General features: G+C 46.8%; 2 protein-coding genes across 2 annotated transcripts in view; both read left to right on the forward strand.

Moving 5' to 3' along the window:
• The window catches only part of LOC120298461 (zinc finger protein 160-like), a 40,305-nt gene extending 27,800 nt beyond the window's left edge, over positions 1 to 12,505 (forward strand). Inside the window, exons 7-9 of the mRNA XM_039322235.1 lie at positions 6,898 to 6,936; positions 11,728 to 11,852; positions 11,921 to 12,505. Of these exons, the coding sequence (XP_039178169.1) occupies positions 6,898 to 6,936; positions 11,728 to 11,852; positions 11,921 to 12,418 (662 nt within the window). The 3' untranslated portion in view covers positions 12,419 to 12,505. The remainder of the gene's footprint in view (positions 1 to 6,897; positions 6,937 to 11,727; positions 11,853 to 11,920) is intronic.
• Positions 5,622 to 7,147, forward strand: LOC120298459 (arylacetamide deacetylase-like 3). The gene has a single exon (XM_039322234.1). The coding sequence runs from the start codon at positions 5,773 to 5,775 to the stop codon at positions 6,592 to 6,594; it is 822 nt and encodes a 273-aa protein (XP_039178168.1). The 5' UTR covers positions 5,622 to 5,772; the 3' UTR covers positions 6,595 to 7,147.
• Positions 12,506 to 16,306: the final 3,801 nt, after the last annotated feature.

The raw sequence follows: 16,306 nt of genomic DNA on the forward strand, positions 1-16,306 counted from the left end.
AAGGCACTTTGGAGAATAGCTTGACTCCCTTTTCTTTGTGGCAGCCCCTGAGATATTGGAACACTGCTATGACGGCGATTTTAGACAATTTTAGTTGAACTGATCTGCCTCTGACCAGCAGAAGCAAAAATACCAAATTACAACTCAAATGGCAAAATCCACTCGGCATTAAACCTTGTTGAGGCTGTTGTCATCTCAAAATCTGTGTAAAGTCATTTTTCTGTGTCAGGGAACGTGGTGCCCAGAAGCTCACTCAGATTACAGTGTGCCTCTGAAAGCCATAATTAAGGAATACAGATAAATGAACCTCCTCATTTAATCTGTGGGGTGATCATAAAGTAAACTCAACCGATCTTGGATGATGTAACCCTCAAGAGAAAGACTTTTGAAAGAGATCTGTTTGTTCAGAACTTGTTGGTCCAGTTAAATAGTGAATAAAAAAAATGATCGGTTGACCGATCATACCTGTTGAAATGGTATAAGAGAAGGCATCGTGGTGTACGTGTCACCTATTGTTAAAAGAACTAAGGGCAATATAGAGCTCACGGACCAAGAAGAAAGCAAATTAAGCTTTAAGACAATTTTCTTTGGCCAGATAGGGGAAAAGAAATCCCATCTCTGATCTCAGGACCTTTCCACCATGGAAACGATATTGGGCCAAACCCTGTGGATGTTGGTATTTTACTTTTGCATTTCAATCACGTTGTTATTCCTCGGGTGGATCCTTTACTTTAATATCATCGGCATGCATATCCCGCCAGGAATCAGCCAGGGGAGAAAACTGCGCCTTCTCTATTTGTTTGTAAGAATTCTTTTCGGACTGGTAAGTCTCTGCCTTTGGACTCTAGCTTTGCTTTCAGTTGGTTCGGCTGAATGGCACAGTCCTACACTTGGTGTACCTGAGGATGCACAAGCAAGCTCAGAGAGCACCAAGGACCCCTCCTTTCAACCCTGAGCTCCAAATATTCTCTTTTATTAGAACTCACTCTGGATAGCATCTAAACCAGTGGTTCTCAACGTTTGTGTGACGGCGACCCCCATCACACAAACGTGCCGTGCATGCGCAGCGCGCATGCGCGGTGGCGCCCCATGCGCTGTGCGGCGGCGCCCCCATGCGCGGTGCGCATGCACGGCGGCGCCCCCTGAGGGGGGAAAATGGCGGATCGCCTTCTTTGGTGACCCCCGTAAAATGGACGATCGACCCCAAATGGGGTCGCGACCCATAGGTTGAGAACCGCTGATCTAAACAGATCCTTTGTGTGTTATTCTTTGGTTTCTTTCTTGTCTTTCCCCTGTGCAGGCCAGGATTCTGGATAAACTTGGCATCTGCCATGAATTTTTCATATGGAGGCTCCTTTGGAATGGAATACATCCCAGGAAACCATCTGACTTGATTGTCAAGGAAATGCTTTTTGACAGAGTGCCGGTGATGGTCTGTTGTCCCAAAAGAGCAAGTCCAGAGAACAGACGAGGACTTGTCTGGATCCACGGAGGAGCAGGCTTGTTTGGAAGCCCCCGTAGGTTTTCCAAATAATTGTTTGATTGATATGAAAGAAGGACGGACAAATGTTTGGCTTAAGGCAGTGATGGCGAACCTATGGCACGCGTGCCAGAGGCGGCACTTAGCGCCCTCTCTGTGGCACACTTGCCGCCATCGTCAGCTTGCATAGGTCCATTAGGCCGCCGCTGGCACCCAGAGCGGCAACCCCACCCAGCACAAAGGAGGTGAAGCAGCTGGCTAGCAAGCTCAAGTAGAGGTGGTAGAGCACGCCCCCATGCGTCGCTGGCCTGTGTGCGGGGGCTGATGGTATCAGGCAGCAGCCGCCCCTGTCTCGCCTTGCCCTGCAGCAATGGCACCCCCGCCCTACCCCTGCCTCACCCCTCAGGACGAACCTCCTGCCAACGCCCCATCCACCAGAGACCCCCTGGATCTCCCCCAATTCTGCCAGCCCCCACAGGCATCCCCCCACAAGCAACATCAAAATGGCCACACCCACCCCAGCCATGCCCACTCAATCTGCCATGACCACAGCAGCCACACCCACCCAGTGGGCTACGCCTACCCCCAATGCGGCCTTGGCACTTTGCGATGAATAAGTCGGTTTTGGATTGTGGTTTGGGCACTCGGTCTCTAAAAGGTTCGCCATCCCTGGCCTAAGGGGTACCCTGATTCTTCTGCAGCACGCCAAGGACCAAAGGGGAAAAATGCATGTGCTCAGATAAAAACATACAAGTTAGGGGTGGGAGAAATGGGACATTCTCATCTGAACATCAATTCAAACAATTCTTTGTGATATTTCAGGATCCCACGAAAGGCTGTGCCACTTCATTGCCCGGCAAAGTGACACTGTGATCGCATGCATCGGGTAAGTGAGCTCAAGCTGACTTGTGTCACAGAAGGCACAAAAGCCAACTGCCATAACCTCTCTCTCTCTCTAGACCAGAGGTTCTCAAAGGGGTCGCCTAAGACCATCGGAAAACACATATTTCCGATGGTCATAGGAACCTAGACACCGCTCCTCTATCCATCTCCGCACAGCTTCGAACTGGGGGCCGTTGCAGTGCCAGATTCGTTTCTGTCGAGCATCTCCTAAGGGAGGCTGCGCTGCTTCGCGGCCTTTTCTGTGGAGGAAGCTGAATTAAGCTCTGCCAGTGCTGTCACCCTCTTGGCTCTCTCTCTCTCGCTCTCTCTCTCGCTCTCTCTCCCCGTCTGGGCGCTTTTCCAACCAGGCTGGGCGAAGTCTAGTCCTAGACTTAGAACAGTTCATTTAGTGACTGTCCAAAGTTACAATATTTAAGAATACAGCCCCAAACCTCTTATGCAAACAGAATGCATCCTGTCAGTTGTAGGACAAATAACATGAGCAAGCATTTTATTTCCTCCCTGGATACAATTCCTGCAGCTGCAGAAAAAGCAGCAAAAATAGAAAAAAAGGAGAGGGAATGTGCATTTCATTAATGGAGAACAAAGCAACTGGGAGTAACTCAGACTTAAGAGGAAAATACTGAAATAGGCTCAAAATAAATAAAAATAAAAATAGTTGAGACTGAGCGAAGCAAACTGCCAGAAAGTGGATTTTACTACAGAAGCCAGACAGAGAAGTGATTCAGCAATGACTTCTGGACTAGCTAGTAAAAATCACCTAAATGCATGGTACAATTTATACTCTTTTTCCTATTTTAAGTTTTGATGAGATTTATAAGAAGTTTGTTCTTCTTAATTTCCTAGCTTGGTTTTTTTCCCTTTCAGCAGGATTGATTAATCCTATGACCCAGGGAAGGAAATAACTTGTTGATGAGGTTTTTGTGTATCTAGGTTAATCTTGTTGTAGGCGCTGGTGTGTCTGGGGTTAATCCTGTTATTGGTTTCTATGTGTATATAGGGCAGTGGTGGCGAACCTATGGCACGGGTGCCAGAGGCGGCACACAGAGCCCTCTCTGTGGGCATGCGTTCTATCGCCCGAGTCCTAGGCCTTCAGCTGGGTTTTATAAAACCTTTTCGCTTTAGGCCTCTGCTGCCATGTGCAAAAAAAAAAAAGGTTCAGTCAATTTCAGCTTCTTGCAGGAAAAAAAAAGATCTTGCAAAGTTGGAATTGCTTGATTGAACTTTTTAGTCCCACCCAGTCTTCCGTTACCACCGCAGCCACACCCAGCCAATGGGCCACACCCACCCGGCACTCAACGATGGATAAGTGGGTTTTGGGTTGCAGTTTGGGCACTCGGTCTCTAAAAGGTTCGCCATCACTGAGATAGGGCAAACCTGTCAGCTTTCTTTTGGTTTGTTCAAGGCTAGTGCTTATCACAGGTGGGGGAGGAAGAGAGAGGAGAGGAGAGGGGAGAGAGAAAGAGAGAGAGAGAGAGAGAGAGAGAGAGAGAGAGAGAGAGAGAGAGAGAGAGAGAGAGAGAGACTCTTCTCTGGTACTTTTGTTTTTTGGCTTGACTTTTCTAAGAGAGGGAAATGGATGTTTCTTTTGGAGCAGCCTTTCGTATTTGTAATAGTTGGTTTCTGGGCCTAGGCTTTCTACCTCTTTTCCTATTGTTCCTGCCTGTTTAATATTTCCCAAAGGTATTTCTTTTTCATGGGTATCTAGATGCTAACTTCTAATTATTGATTGAATCAATGATCCATCACAGCCATGGAGCAAGTTTCAGATTAACTCTGGAGTTCAGAGATCTCAAACCAGGAGTGGGGAACCTTGGCTCTTTGATGACTCGTGGACTTCAACTCCCAGAATTCCTGAGCCAGCCTGGCTCAGCTTGGAAACCTCTCCCTTTCCCCTCAGCATGGCTGCCTCAGGAATTCTGGGAGTTGAAGTCCACCAGTCATAAAAGAGCCCAGGTTGCCCTCCCCTGTCTTAAACGGTTGCTCCGCGGGGATTGCATCCCACGAGGGAAGCCGAGCGAGGGATTTCCTTTGGAAACAGGCCTTTGTAAGTCTAATCAGACAGGCTAAAGCTGACAGCTGCTCTTTGCTAAACTCTGCCCTGAGTCCTTCGGGATTGGGCGGCATATAAATATTAAAAATAAATAAATAAATAAATAAACTCCCCCCCAAAAAAAAGAGAAACCAGTGAAGGAGCCAAACTTTTTCCTTCAACCTTCTCCAGAGGAAAGAGGAACGCGACATCCGCCAGGCGTTTTTTCTCCAAAACTGCTGCGGAGTTTTGAAAAACTGCCAGGGCTGCTGCAACCCTACCCAGAACAAAGCGTCCCGTGCAGCCCAGCCTCATCCTGCACAGACACCGCGACACCCGGCCACTTACTTATCCAAGATGAAGTACAGATCGAAGCCCCGTAGCAGGCGGCGCCCCTCTCCTCTTGCTGCCTCCCTCGCCCATCCCAGGGGACCATCAGGGTGTTCAGAAAGGAGGGGAAAAGGCTGTCTGGAGGTGGGTTTTGGTTTTTTTTTTCACATTTCCCTTCTGCTCTGCTTTCTCTCTGGTCCGTTTTCAGGGCACCTCTGCCTTGCGCTTCCAGCGCAGTGCAGCCACTGTCAGCCAGGTGATTGACAATTTCTGGTTCCTGTTGCTTTGCTTTGCCCCAGATTTGAGGAACATGGAAGCCTCCTCCCTCCTCCTGGCCCCCTCCCCGCAAAGGAAAGAGCTGAAATCCAGGGCTGATCTTGGCGCTTCTGCTGAGCCCTGACAGCCCTGCAGCTCCAGCCGTCTCTCGTTCAGGCTTGTGCGGTGCTGCCGCCAGTTCAGCTCATTCCCCTCCCCCCACTACCACTTCTAGGATGGTCCCGTACCACCTGCCACAGGTGGTACGCGTTTCACCAGCTGAAAAGCCCTGTGCTGAAATACTGACAGCAATAAGGAACCAACAAGGATGCCGCGGGTTACTTCAGAGTAGTTTACAGAATTACAGCTAGTCTTTGACTTACAATCACAACTGAGCCCAAACTTTCTGTTGTTTTGTGAGACAGTTGTTAAGTGCCCCATTTTATGTCTTAACATAAAATGCCACAGTTGTTAACTGAATCCCACTGACTTTGCTTGTCAGAAGGTCACAAAATGGGATCACATGAGCCTGAGACACTGCAGCTGTCATAACTATCAGTTGCCAGGCGCCCTAATTTTGATCATGTGACCACAGGGATGCTGCAACGGTCATGTGAAAAACGGTCCTAAGTCACTTTTTTCAGTGATGTTGTAATTTTCAACAGTTATTAAATGAACTGTTGTAAGTCGAGGACTGCTTCTATTGGTTGTTGCATGCTGCCCAGTCTTTTTGGGGTGGGGCAGCTATAATATATTCATCTTCATAATAGGAATGCCAGTGCATTTGAAAGATTGTATTTTGACTGAATGTTGCTTCAGATACCCCTTGGCGCCAGAGCACCCCTATCCAGCTCAACAACTCAGCTGCTACACTGCCCTATCACATTTTCTGAAGAATGCGCAGGACTACGGGGTGGACCCGAAACGGATCGTGCTGGCTGGCGACAGCAGCGGAGGCACACTTGTTGCCAGCACTGCTCAGCAACTTCTGATGACAAAGGACCTGCCACAGCCCCGGGCCCACATACTAATCTATCCTTTCCTACAAGGCCTGGATTTAAATTTACCTTCTTACCAGCAAAACCAGTTTATTCCCCTCTTAGTCAAGAAAGAGGCTGTTCGTCTTGCCACAGTTTATCTGTCGGGAACTGATGCCGGGGTCAATGAAATTATGGCCAATGCTCATGTCCCGCAGGAACTCATGGCAAAGTATCAGAAATGGATCAGTGCGGAACATATTCCGGAGGAATTTAAAGGCCGGGGTTACGTGCCGTTTGTACCTGGTCCGTTTTCAGAAGATCTTTTCCAAAAATACAAAACAGTTTTCGACCCCATATTTTCCCCACTCCTGGCGGAAGATGCCGTCATCCAGCAGTTTCCAGAGACTTTCCTCTTAACCTGCGAATATGACATTTTCCGAGATGATGGCTTGCTCTATAAGAAGAGGCTGGAAGACAATGGTGTCCCTGTCACCTGGCTTCACCTCAAGGACGGATTCCATGGGATCACCTCGCTGATAGATATGGGGTCAATCCAGTTTCCAAGTACGAGGAAGAGTATGAATAGTGTAATCCAATTCCTAGAACGATTCTAGAAATCAAACAGCCTCGTTCCTCTTCCTTGTTCATCTAGCCCTTGCCTTACAGATCTGGATCTGAAGAGGTTATACCCTATAATTTCATTCATCTGTCCTGCTTAACTGACCTGAAGATGGTCCACCAACCCTTTGAAGAGACACATCCTTGCCCTCTCCAGCTCGTTCATAGCCCACCACTCAGGTAGCCTGGTGTCAGGCTGTGCAGGAAACGGTGGTTTTCCCTCTTACCCAAAAAAGAGAATTTCCCATATGACAGTCTAAGTGGCACCGAGGAACCATTGGGAGAGTGGCCAGACGTCTAACTTTTGCGCTCTCCTCCTCCCTATAGTCAGGACAGTGGTCTTTGGAATATCAAACTTGTGGAGAATGTTGAACATGACAGCACAAGGAAACAACAGCCCATCACCAGCCATCAACACCCCAATGAACCAATAGGAAGGCATCACATAATTGCGACTCACAGAATGGCCCAAAGTGCATATAGGTAGTCCTCGACTAACGATAACAATTGAGCCCAAAATTTCTGTTGCTAAGTGAATTTGCCTCATTTTACGGTCTTTCTTGTCAGAGTTGTTAAGTGAATCACTATAGTTGTTAAGTTAGTAACACGGTTGTTAAGTGAATCTGACTTCCCCATTGACAGAAGGCAGCAAAAAGTAATTACATGACCCCAGGACACTGCAACCATCATAAATATGAGTCAGTCGCCAAGTGTCGGAATTTTGATCATATGACTCTGGGGATACTGCAGCGGTCTTAAGTGTGAAAAACGGTTATAATCACTTTTTTCAGTGCCGCTGTAACTTTGAACAGTCACTAAACGAAGTGTTGCAAGTCAAGGACTACCTGTATTCCAGTAAAGAGAGGTTTCCTGAGGATGGGCTCCGGCACGGGTCTGAATGCTCAGAACAGTAAACCTCTGGTCCTGGTGACCGACCCAGATTGGATCTTGCAACGTTATCCTGGGAGATGTATATGTGCCTTCATTTGTCATGGAAAACCCAGTGCAGCTCTTTCAGGAACCATTATTCCCACAGGCAGACCAAAAAATGAACGAAAAAAGGGAATCAGCCCCCAAAAGCTCTGGAGGCCTATTGTGCTAGCCCCCCTCACCCGTTGGCATAGGTTCTGTTTCCTAACAGGACCTTGCCTTGAACCGTGCCTTCCTTTCCTCTGTCTCTGAAGAGGCATTTCTCTCCAACAAGACTAATGCAGTAAGATCTTAAGGGACCTCTCCTTGTTGACGCTTCCATCTCAACTCTTCCTGTATCCGCTTTCCTTGCTCCACCTTTGCTTTAGCTGCAGGTGGTCCCCGGTTGCTGAGCTTCTAGAATAGTGACAACTGACTTCATGTAAACCTTTTGAGCTTCAGTAAAGACTCAAGAAACAAATCCCAGTCTGTTTCATTTCTATTTCATTTCAGATTCATTTTTGCCCACTGCAAAGGGCAAGGAGAGAAAAGGGGAAGATGGCGCAGAGGTGTTGTAAAGGCATGGCTATGTTGACAGAATGGGGCGTGTTGGTCCGTGTCTGTGTGTGTGTTGGAAGGGCACGAACTAGCAAGTCCGTTCGGTGGGCCGAAGACTGCCAGCCCCTCATGAAACAGTGTGTGTGTGTGTGTGTGTGTGTGTGTGTGTGTCCCTCTCCTCAGCTCTTCTGCGATCAGGGACTGCAGGGAAAAATGTTAGGGAATTGGACAGCTGGTGTCCAAATGGAGGCAGAGATGCTGACACAAAACACATAGTTTTATATTAATAAACATATTAATAGTAAATAAGATAATCAGGCAAACAGCAGCATATCAGGTAAATCAACGTATTATGAGGTAAATTATAGAGGGCACTCAGAGGAAAAAAGGCGGGAAACAAAGAACCTCCCCCTTTTCACTCAAGGTAACCAATCAAAGCTTAGATTGCCTCATACAGTAGCCAGCCCTCTTCAACCAATCAGCTATAACTGTGTGTTCTGATTCATTGTCCAACCCTTCACTGCTCCTGCTATTAAATTAAATATCTTAAAAAAGAAGAGGAAAATGTGGAGAGGAAAGATGAACCAAGCCCCAGATTCGTCCTCAACCTGAATTAGGCAAAACAGCAACTGCCTCATCGGACAAGCCAGAATGGGTCTGTGAAAACCCAGGTAGTCCTCGACTTACAAATGCAATTGAGCCCAAAATTTCTGTTGCTCAGTTAGACAGTTGTTAAGTGAATTTTGCCCCATTTTACAACCTCTCTTGCTGTGTTTGTTAAATGAATCACTGCAGTTGTTAAGTTAGTAACACCGTTGTGAATCTAGTTTCCTCATTGACTTTGCTTGTCAGAAGTTCACAAGAGGTAATCACATGATTCCGGCACACTGCAACTGTCATAAATATGAACCATCCAAAGAAATATCTTGTCTAGTTTAATGAAGAGAAGGACTAGGTGTCACATGATAGCAGTGTTCCAATATTTCAGGGGTTTCCAGAGAGAAGAGGAAGTCAGTCTATTCTCCAAAGCACCAGAAGGCTGGACAAGAAACCATGGATGGAAACTAATCAAGGAGAGAAGCAACCTGGAACTAAGGAGAAACTTCCTGACAGTTAGAACAATTAATCAGTGGAACAACCTGCCTCCAGAAGCTGTGAATGCTCCAACACTGGAAGTTTTTAAGAAGAGACTGGACAGCCATTTATCTGAAATGGTATAAGGCAAAGGTCCCCAATCTTTTGGGCACCAGGGACTGGTTCCATGGAGAGAGGTTTTTCCATGGACTGGAGGGTGTGTGGTTTTGTGTGCTGCCTGCATCCCATGGATGGGCCGTTGCTTGTTTGTGTGGCCCAGTTGCTGGCATGCTGCAGCCTGGTACCGGTCCACAGACCGGGGGTTGGGGACCCCATATATAGGTTTGCTGCCTGAGCAGAGAGTTGGACTAGAAGACCTCCAAGGTCCCTTCCAACATTATCATTATCATCAGCAGCATCCAAATTTTGATCACATGACTGCGGGGATGACGTTATAACTTCAAACAGTCACTGAATGAACTGTTGTAGCTTGAGGACTACCTGCACTTGACTTTGCAGAAGAGTTTCCTTTAAGCCAAGCAGCCTTTCTCTCCTGGAATTCCCTAAAGTTGTTTTTAAGAGGGACAACAGGATGGCACCAGGAGGAGGAGACTTTGCCCCATGGTGGGGGGAAAGGGCCACTCCCAAAGGTTTCATGTAGAGCAAGGGTGTCAAACTCAATTTCATTGAGGGCCTCATCAGCATTATGGTTGCCCTCAAAGGGCCAGTTGCTGACTCCTTCTCTCCCTCAGGCTTCCTCCACAGAAGCCTCACTTATGCCATCCCCTTCTCTCCTTCAGGCTTGTCCCACCGACATCTCTCCTCCCTATTGCCTTCTCTGCTCTCTCACTCCTCCTTTCTACCCAAACCCCTCCTTTTTATATTCTCCTCTCCCCCATGCGTTCACTCACTGCCTGGCTGGCTTTTTCACACAGCACTCATTGACTGGAGCTGCATGTGCTGATTCTGGGGTCCTGCCAAGCCACGGCAGCCTCACAGCTCCAGCTGACTCTTCCCCTGAAGACTGCGTGCAGCTGCCAGCCACCCCGAGGCTGTTGGAAGCCCCAATCAGCTGGAGCCACACGGGCCGATCCCAGGGCTTCAGCAGAGCCCCAGCAACACTGCAGCTCCAGCTGATTCTCCCCGGGCCTCTCTGGTGCTGCTGCAGCTTCAGCTCACCCCCCTCCCACTACATACTCTATTCAGACTGTGAGTTAAAAACGCCTTCTTTAAATCAAGTCAGATAGATAACTCAGTAGAAATGGTTTCATAACAAAAAGAAATATATTTCGATCAGAAAGATTACAAAGATTACTTGCATTCATGCTGTGTTGTTACTTCTGGAAATTACATCTTTTGTCCATTCCTACAGGTAAAAGGATGATGCTCTCTTCCATACCATCTTTATAACGGCGCAGGCTCATTGGGTGACATCTGATAGCCCATGCTTCTTTCAGACAAAGACATTCCAATCTGGCTTGTGTCCAGGAAGTCTCCCAATGCCCTTTAGAAACTCCTTCCACTGACATACTGATACATGCTCTCTAGTCAGGGTTACATAGAGCTATACGAGGTTACATAGAGCTATATGGTTCAGAATACTCCCGGCTTGGAAATTTATATTTCCACTACTAACTAACTGAAATAGCAAAAAACATAGCATATTTTAGTTTATGAGTAAATTTTAGAGTATTATTACTATTAATAGTTTATTATAGTAGAATTTTTATTAGTTTTATTATTATCTTTAGTATTAGTATAGTTTAATAATTTGGATATTGTATTGTTTAATAATTAGGATATCGACTTGTTTATATTATTATGTTTATTTTTAATTTGTTTATACCTATGTTAAAGGGGAGTTAAAGCGCATTATGGACTTGGTTATTTATATAGTTCACAACAAAGTCCAGTTGCCTCTTGAAAAAGCACCTTTGGGGCAACCATGACCTGGATGACTGAAAACCTCCATGGACATCCATTATCCAGAACTTTTTTTCCTCATTATTGTTATTTAATGGGGAACCCCAAATATTCCCAGAGAGTCTACTTCTAAATAGTTTGGTGTGAGCTCTAACCATCTCCCAATCTTTATTCCAACAGGATCTGAATGGAAAAGTGAATCAGAGGGGAAACTATGTGGGAATTTCTCTGAAGAAATTGAGCAGGAACTCTTTGAAGAGAAAGTCTGGAACCGAATTCAACCCTCACACCAAGAAGGAAGCCAACAAGAAGAATGGATCGATAAACCCCTTCCTCGTTCCATTGGAGAGTTCCATCAAATCTCACTGCAGCAAAAAAAAAAAAGGAAGGAGAGGAAAGAAATGGATGTCTCAGTGATCACTGGGAAATATCTGCAGAGATTGAATCCCAGAAAGGTATTTTGGGGAAGAACTCCAGAGACAGGGAAATGCTTTCTGAAGGAGAGAGTTCATATACATTTCTGGAAAACCGAGAGAAGTTTCTAGTTTCTTTAATTCCTCCATCGTATCAGGCTGTCCATGCTGATGGACAACATCAACCCTCCGATTTCAGCAAAAGCTTTCATGGTCCATCCAACCTGCTGACACCGCCAAGAATCCCTAAAGTGGAGAAGTTGTATAAATGCTTGGAATGCGGGAAGTCCTTCAGTCGCAGCGCCCATCTGACGTCCCACGAGATCATCCACACTGGAGAAAAGCCATATACATGTTTAGAGTGTGGGAAGAGCTTCGTTCAGAGCGCCCACCTTGCCTGCCATCAAATTATCCACATGGGGAGAAGCCGTACCAGTGCTTGGAGTGCGGGAAAAGTTTCAACAAGAGCACCAACTTTGTGAGGCATCAGAAGATCCACAAAGGAGAGAAGCCGCATCAGTGCGCCGATTGCAACAAGACTTTTTCCGACAAACCGAGTCTCATTCAGCACCAAAGGGTTCACACGGGGGAGAGGCCCTACAAATGCTACGAGTGCGGGAAGAGCTTCAGTCACAGGGGCTGCCTCAATGCGCATCAGCGAATGCACATGGAGGAGAAGCCGTACGGCTGCACGGACTGTGGGAAGAGCTTTCGGGTTCAGTCCAGCCTTATTAGACATAAGAGAACCCACACTGGGGAGAAGCCCTACACCTGCTCCGAGTGTGGGAAAAGCTTCACCCAGAGCACAAACCTGACTTTGCATCAAAGGGTGCACACTGACGGGAAGCTTCCAGAAGAGTCTCCCCAAATGCTTAACACGGGGATGGCCGTGTTAGTCTTTCCACCAAATCCTGCAAATGGTTTAGTGGCGCTTGAAAGCTAACATTTAGTGGTACTTGGCTCAATAGTACTAACTGTGAGAGGGATTGTCCTAGTTGACAATCATTTAAATATGAGCAAGCAGTGTGCTGCAGCCGCCAACAAAGCCAACACAATTCTAGGCTGCCTTAATAGAGGGATAGAATCAAGATCATGTGAAGTGTTAATAAGGGTTTACAATGCCTTGGTAAGACGACACTTGGAATACTGCATCCAGTTTTGGTTGCCATGGTACAAAAAAGATTTTGAGATTCTAGAAAGAGTGCAGAGAAGAGCAACAAAGATGATTAGGGGACTGGAGGTTAAAACATATGAAGAACAGTTGCAGGAATTAGGTATGTCTAGTTTAATGAAAATAAGGACTAGGGGTGACATGATAGCAGTGTGTCAATATTCAGCTCGAGAATCCAAATAAAACTCCAAGTTCATTCTGTTTCCAAAAATCTTATTGTTTATTAAGTTGATTGATTTTGCTGAAACAAAACTAACTCTGAGGTTCTAACACCAATTCATAGCCTTAAGCAATAGTTTTCCCAGCCAAACCCCCAATGTCTTACGTAGTCCATATAAACAAGTTCTGTTTGTTATGGGAACTGTCTGCTTCAAATCCACACCTGTTCTTGTGTCCTTGAAAAGGTTTCAGGTTCTCAAAGTCTTCAGCGGAATTGTACAAATTTCATGTTTCCATCTAATCTACTGGAAAGTAAGACCCCCCCCCTCTTACTCTAAAGGCAAGTTGAAAGGCAGAGGAACATAGCTGCCAAAGTTTCATCCTTGAGACAGTGTTCCATTATTTGAGGGGCTGCCACAAAGAAGAGGGGGTAAATCTATTTTCCAAAGCACCAGAAGGCAGGACAAGAAGCAACGGATAGAAACTAAAAAGCAGAGAAGCAACCTAGAACTAAGGAGAAATTTCCTGACAGTCAGAACAAATTAATCAATGGAATAGCTTGCTTCCAGAAGTTTAGTGGGGGTGCTCCATCACTGGAGGTTTTCAAGAAGAGATTGGACAACCATTTGTCGGGAATGGTATAGCGCCCCCTGTTTCTATAGAGGGTTGGACTAGAAGACCTCCAAGGTCTCTTCCAACTCTGTTATTGTCTTCTGTAAATCCATGTGGCCAGCTTGCACTCCTGCAGGCAATGCTTTCACTGACTTTGCTGGGGCCTTGTCACCACTGTTGTGACTGCTCTTCTCTTCCTGCTGATTTGAAGAATGCCGAGATTGGACTCTCCAGTTCTCTCCCACAGGCCATCTTGCAACAGGTGTGGCAACCAGAGAAGACACAAGGGAATGCCAGAGTAGCTTCCAAAGGGGGGGGCAAGGAAACCATGATCCTCCCCAGGGCACAGCTCAGCCCCCTCCCCAAGGGCCACCATCAGCATTCCCAGCTCTTTTTTTTCTTCCCTTCCTTTTTCCCCAATCACCTTTCCACTTTATGAATTTCTATTTGCGTATATAGGTATTCCCCGACTTACAGCAGTTTGCTTAGTGACCGTTCAAAGTTACAACAGCACTGAAAAAAGTAACTTACGTCCGATTTACACCCCCTGTCATGGTTCCGACAGATGAAACTCTTCAAAGGAACTTTGAGGCATTGTTTACCTTAAAGGATCTTTTATTCGAGTAGCATAATACCGGCACTTACATAATCGAAGCCAAAAACTGAATTCCCCCCCCCCCCGGCACATAGTATCAAAGCACAATTCCCTCCCTCCTCCAATTAACAGTCATAAATCACATTCCCCAATTAGCTTGAAGTGTGGGGTTCTTCTCCAGCTCTCCAGCCCGCCAATTCTTTATCAGCTCTGGCTCAATAACCTTGATTTTCATGCTACGTTTTAGTGTTGTTATGTCTAGCTGGACTCTGGAATCTGAAACAAAAAAAGCATCATTGGTAAAACTTTCTGTCAGACCCAGCGCACCACCCACCCTCCAGTAGCCCCGTTACCGGCTCACACAATGGCAACATTGGAGAGGCCCCAACAGCTGATCCGGCGGGTCCGCGTTTTGCGCCGCCATTGCAACCACCGAGATGGGCAACCGGGATTCCTAGAGCGGCAGCTCCGTGTTTTGCACTGCTATTGCAACCACCGAGATGGGAAACCACGATTCCTAGAGCGGCAGCTGATGAGCCCACGTGACCAGCTAGGATGGCTAGTAATTGATATACTTAGATGGCTAGTAACAACAGCACGGACGAAACGCGGCGAACGGAGGGGAGGCTGCTTCGTACTTATGTTTATTGGACTTCCAAGTGTCGCTGGGTCTGTCATTAGTGGACGTTGGAGCAGAGGACTGGACGGTAGAGCAGAGTGTTGCCGGCTTTGTTCATTTCACTTCTATGTGTGGGGCGTGGACTGGGGCAGGAGAGCGCAGCATTGTTAATTAGGTTATTGGTGGGGTGTGGGTTATCAACTGGGGTTGGGCTAGGCGAGGGTGGAGTATGGTCATGGGTGGTAATTGGGGTGTGTGCTCTGGGCGTGGTAGGTGGCTGTATTTAAGGCACTGGAAGGAGGTTACTTCCAGTGCTAACTTAATGTCAACACAGTGCATTAAACTTGTTGATTGTTCAACGTTCCTGTTTCTTGGCTTTTGTGAAGCACTACCAGGACGTTCTTGCAGTAAGTTAGATGGGCCTTATCCACCTGGCGCCATTTACTGGAGTGGGCACAACATCTCTTTGAAGTGTGGACAGACCACCAGAATCTAGCAGTTCTACAAACGCCTGGGCGGTTGTCTCCTAAACACGTGCGTTGGGTGCAATATTTCCAACGTTTCCGATTCCAACTTAAAGTCATTCCAGGGGGGAGAAATTTCCTAGCGGATGCCCTCTCTCGCCTACCGCAATATGATAGTATGAGGGAGGAGGTGGTCCAGGCCATTATGCCCCCTTATAGCGTCGGAGATCTGCATGTAGATTCCTGCGCGAAAACGACATCGTTTGAGGATGAGGTGAGAACAGCTTTATTACAAGATCCTTGGTTGTTGAATAATCCCGGGTTACTTACAAACCGGAATGGTTTAGCATGGTATGGCAATAGACTATATATTCCCCAGGGATTACGAGATCGCGTGTATCACCGTTGTCATGATGCTAAATTAGCCGGCCATTTCGGTTTCCTGAAGACGTTACACCTAGCCAGACGTCAATTTTGGTGGCCTGGAATGAGAAGAGACATTGAAACTTATGTGAAGGGCTGTCACATCTGTGCACAATCAAAGGTAGTACCCAAAAAACCAGTGGGACTGTTACAACCAGTATCTGATCCAAATCAGCCATGGCAGGACATTGGAATGGATTTTATAGTTGACTTACCGGAGGTACAGGGTTACACCATTATATGGACAGTGGTTGACTTGTTTTCAAAACAAGCCCATTTCATACGCTGTAAGGGATTGCCGTTGGCAAGAGGACTGGCCAGAATGTTTTGAACACATACTTATCGTTTGCATGGGGCACCTCGTCAAATTATTTCGGACCGTGGCGTACAATTTACGGCTCAATTCTGGCGTCAGTTCCTTCGATTCATTGGTACTGCTCAAGGTCTCAGCTCTGCGTATCATCCCAGTACCAACGGGGCAGTGGAGTGGGCCAATGCTGCTGTCGAGCGATATCTGAGGAGCTACGTATCCTATCAACAGTCGAATTGGGTGGAATTGGTGCCATTAGCGGACGTCGCATATAATAACGCAGTACATAAGAGCACCGGCCTCACACCATTTCAGGTGGTGTATGGACGCGACTTTGTCCCGATGCCAGAGTGTGGGTCCCAGGAATCCCAGCCTCGTCACCCCAATGAATGGTTTAACCACGTAGGTGAGGTATGGGGTACAGTGAAAAAGGCCCTGATAAAAGCAGAACAAGCAACTAAACACCAGGCGGATAAAA

This window comes from Crotalus tigris, unplaced genomic scaffold (assembly GCF_016545835.1).
Source record: "Crotalus tigris isolate CLP2741 ecotype Arizona unplaced genomic scaffold, ASM1654583v1 scf7180000023902.72407, whole genome shotgun sequence".
Taxonomy (NCBI): Eukaryota; Metazoa; Chordata; class Lepidosauria; order Squamata; family Viperidae; genus Crotalus; species Crotalus tigris.

Coding starts and splice junctions, on each gene's coding strand:
- LOC120298459 (XM_039322234.1), top strand. CDS start 5,773: ATGCCAGTGCATTTGAAAGATTGTATTTTGACTGAATGTTGCTTCAGA.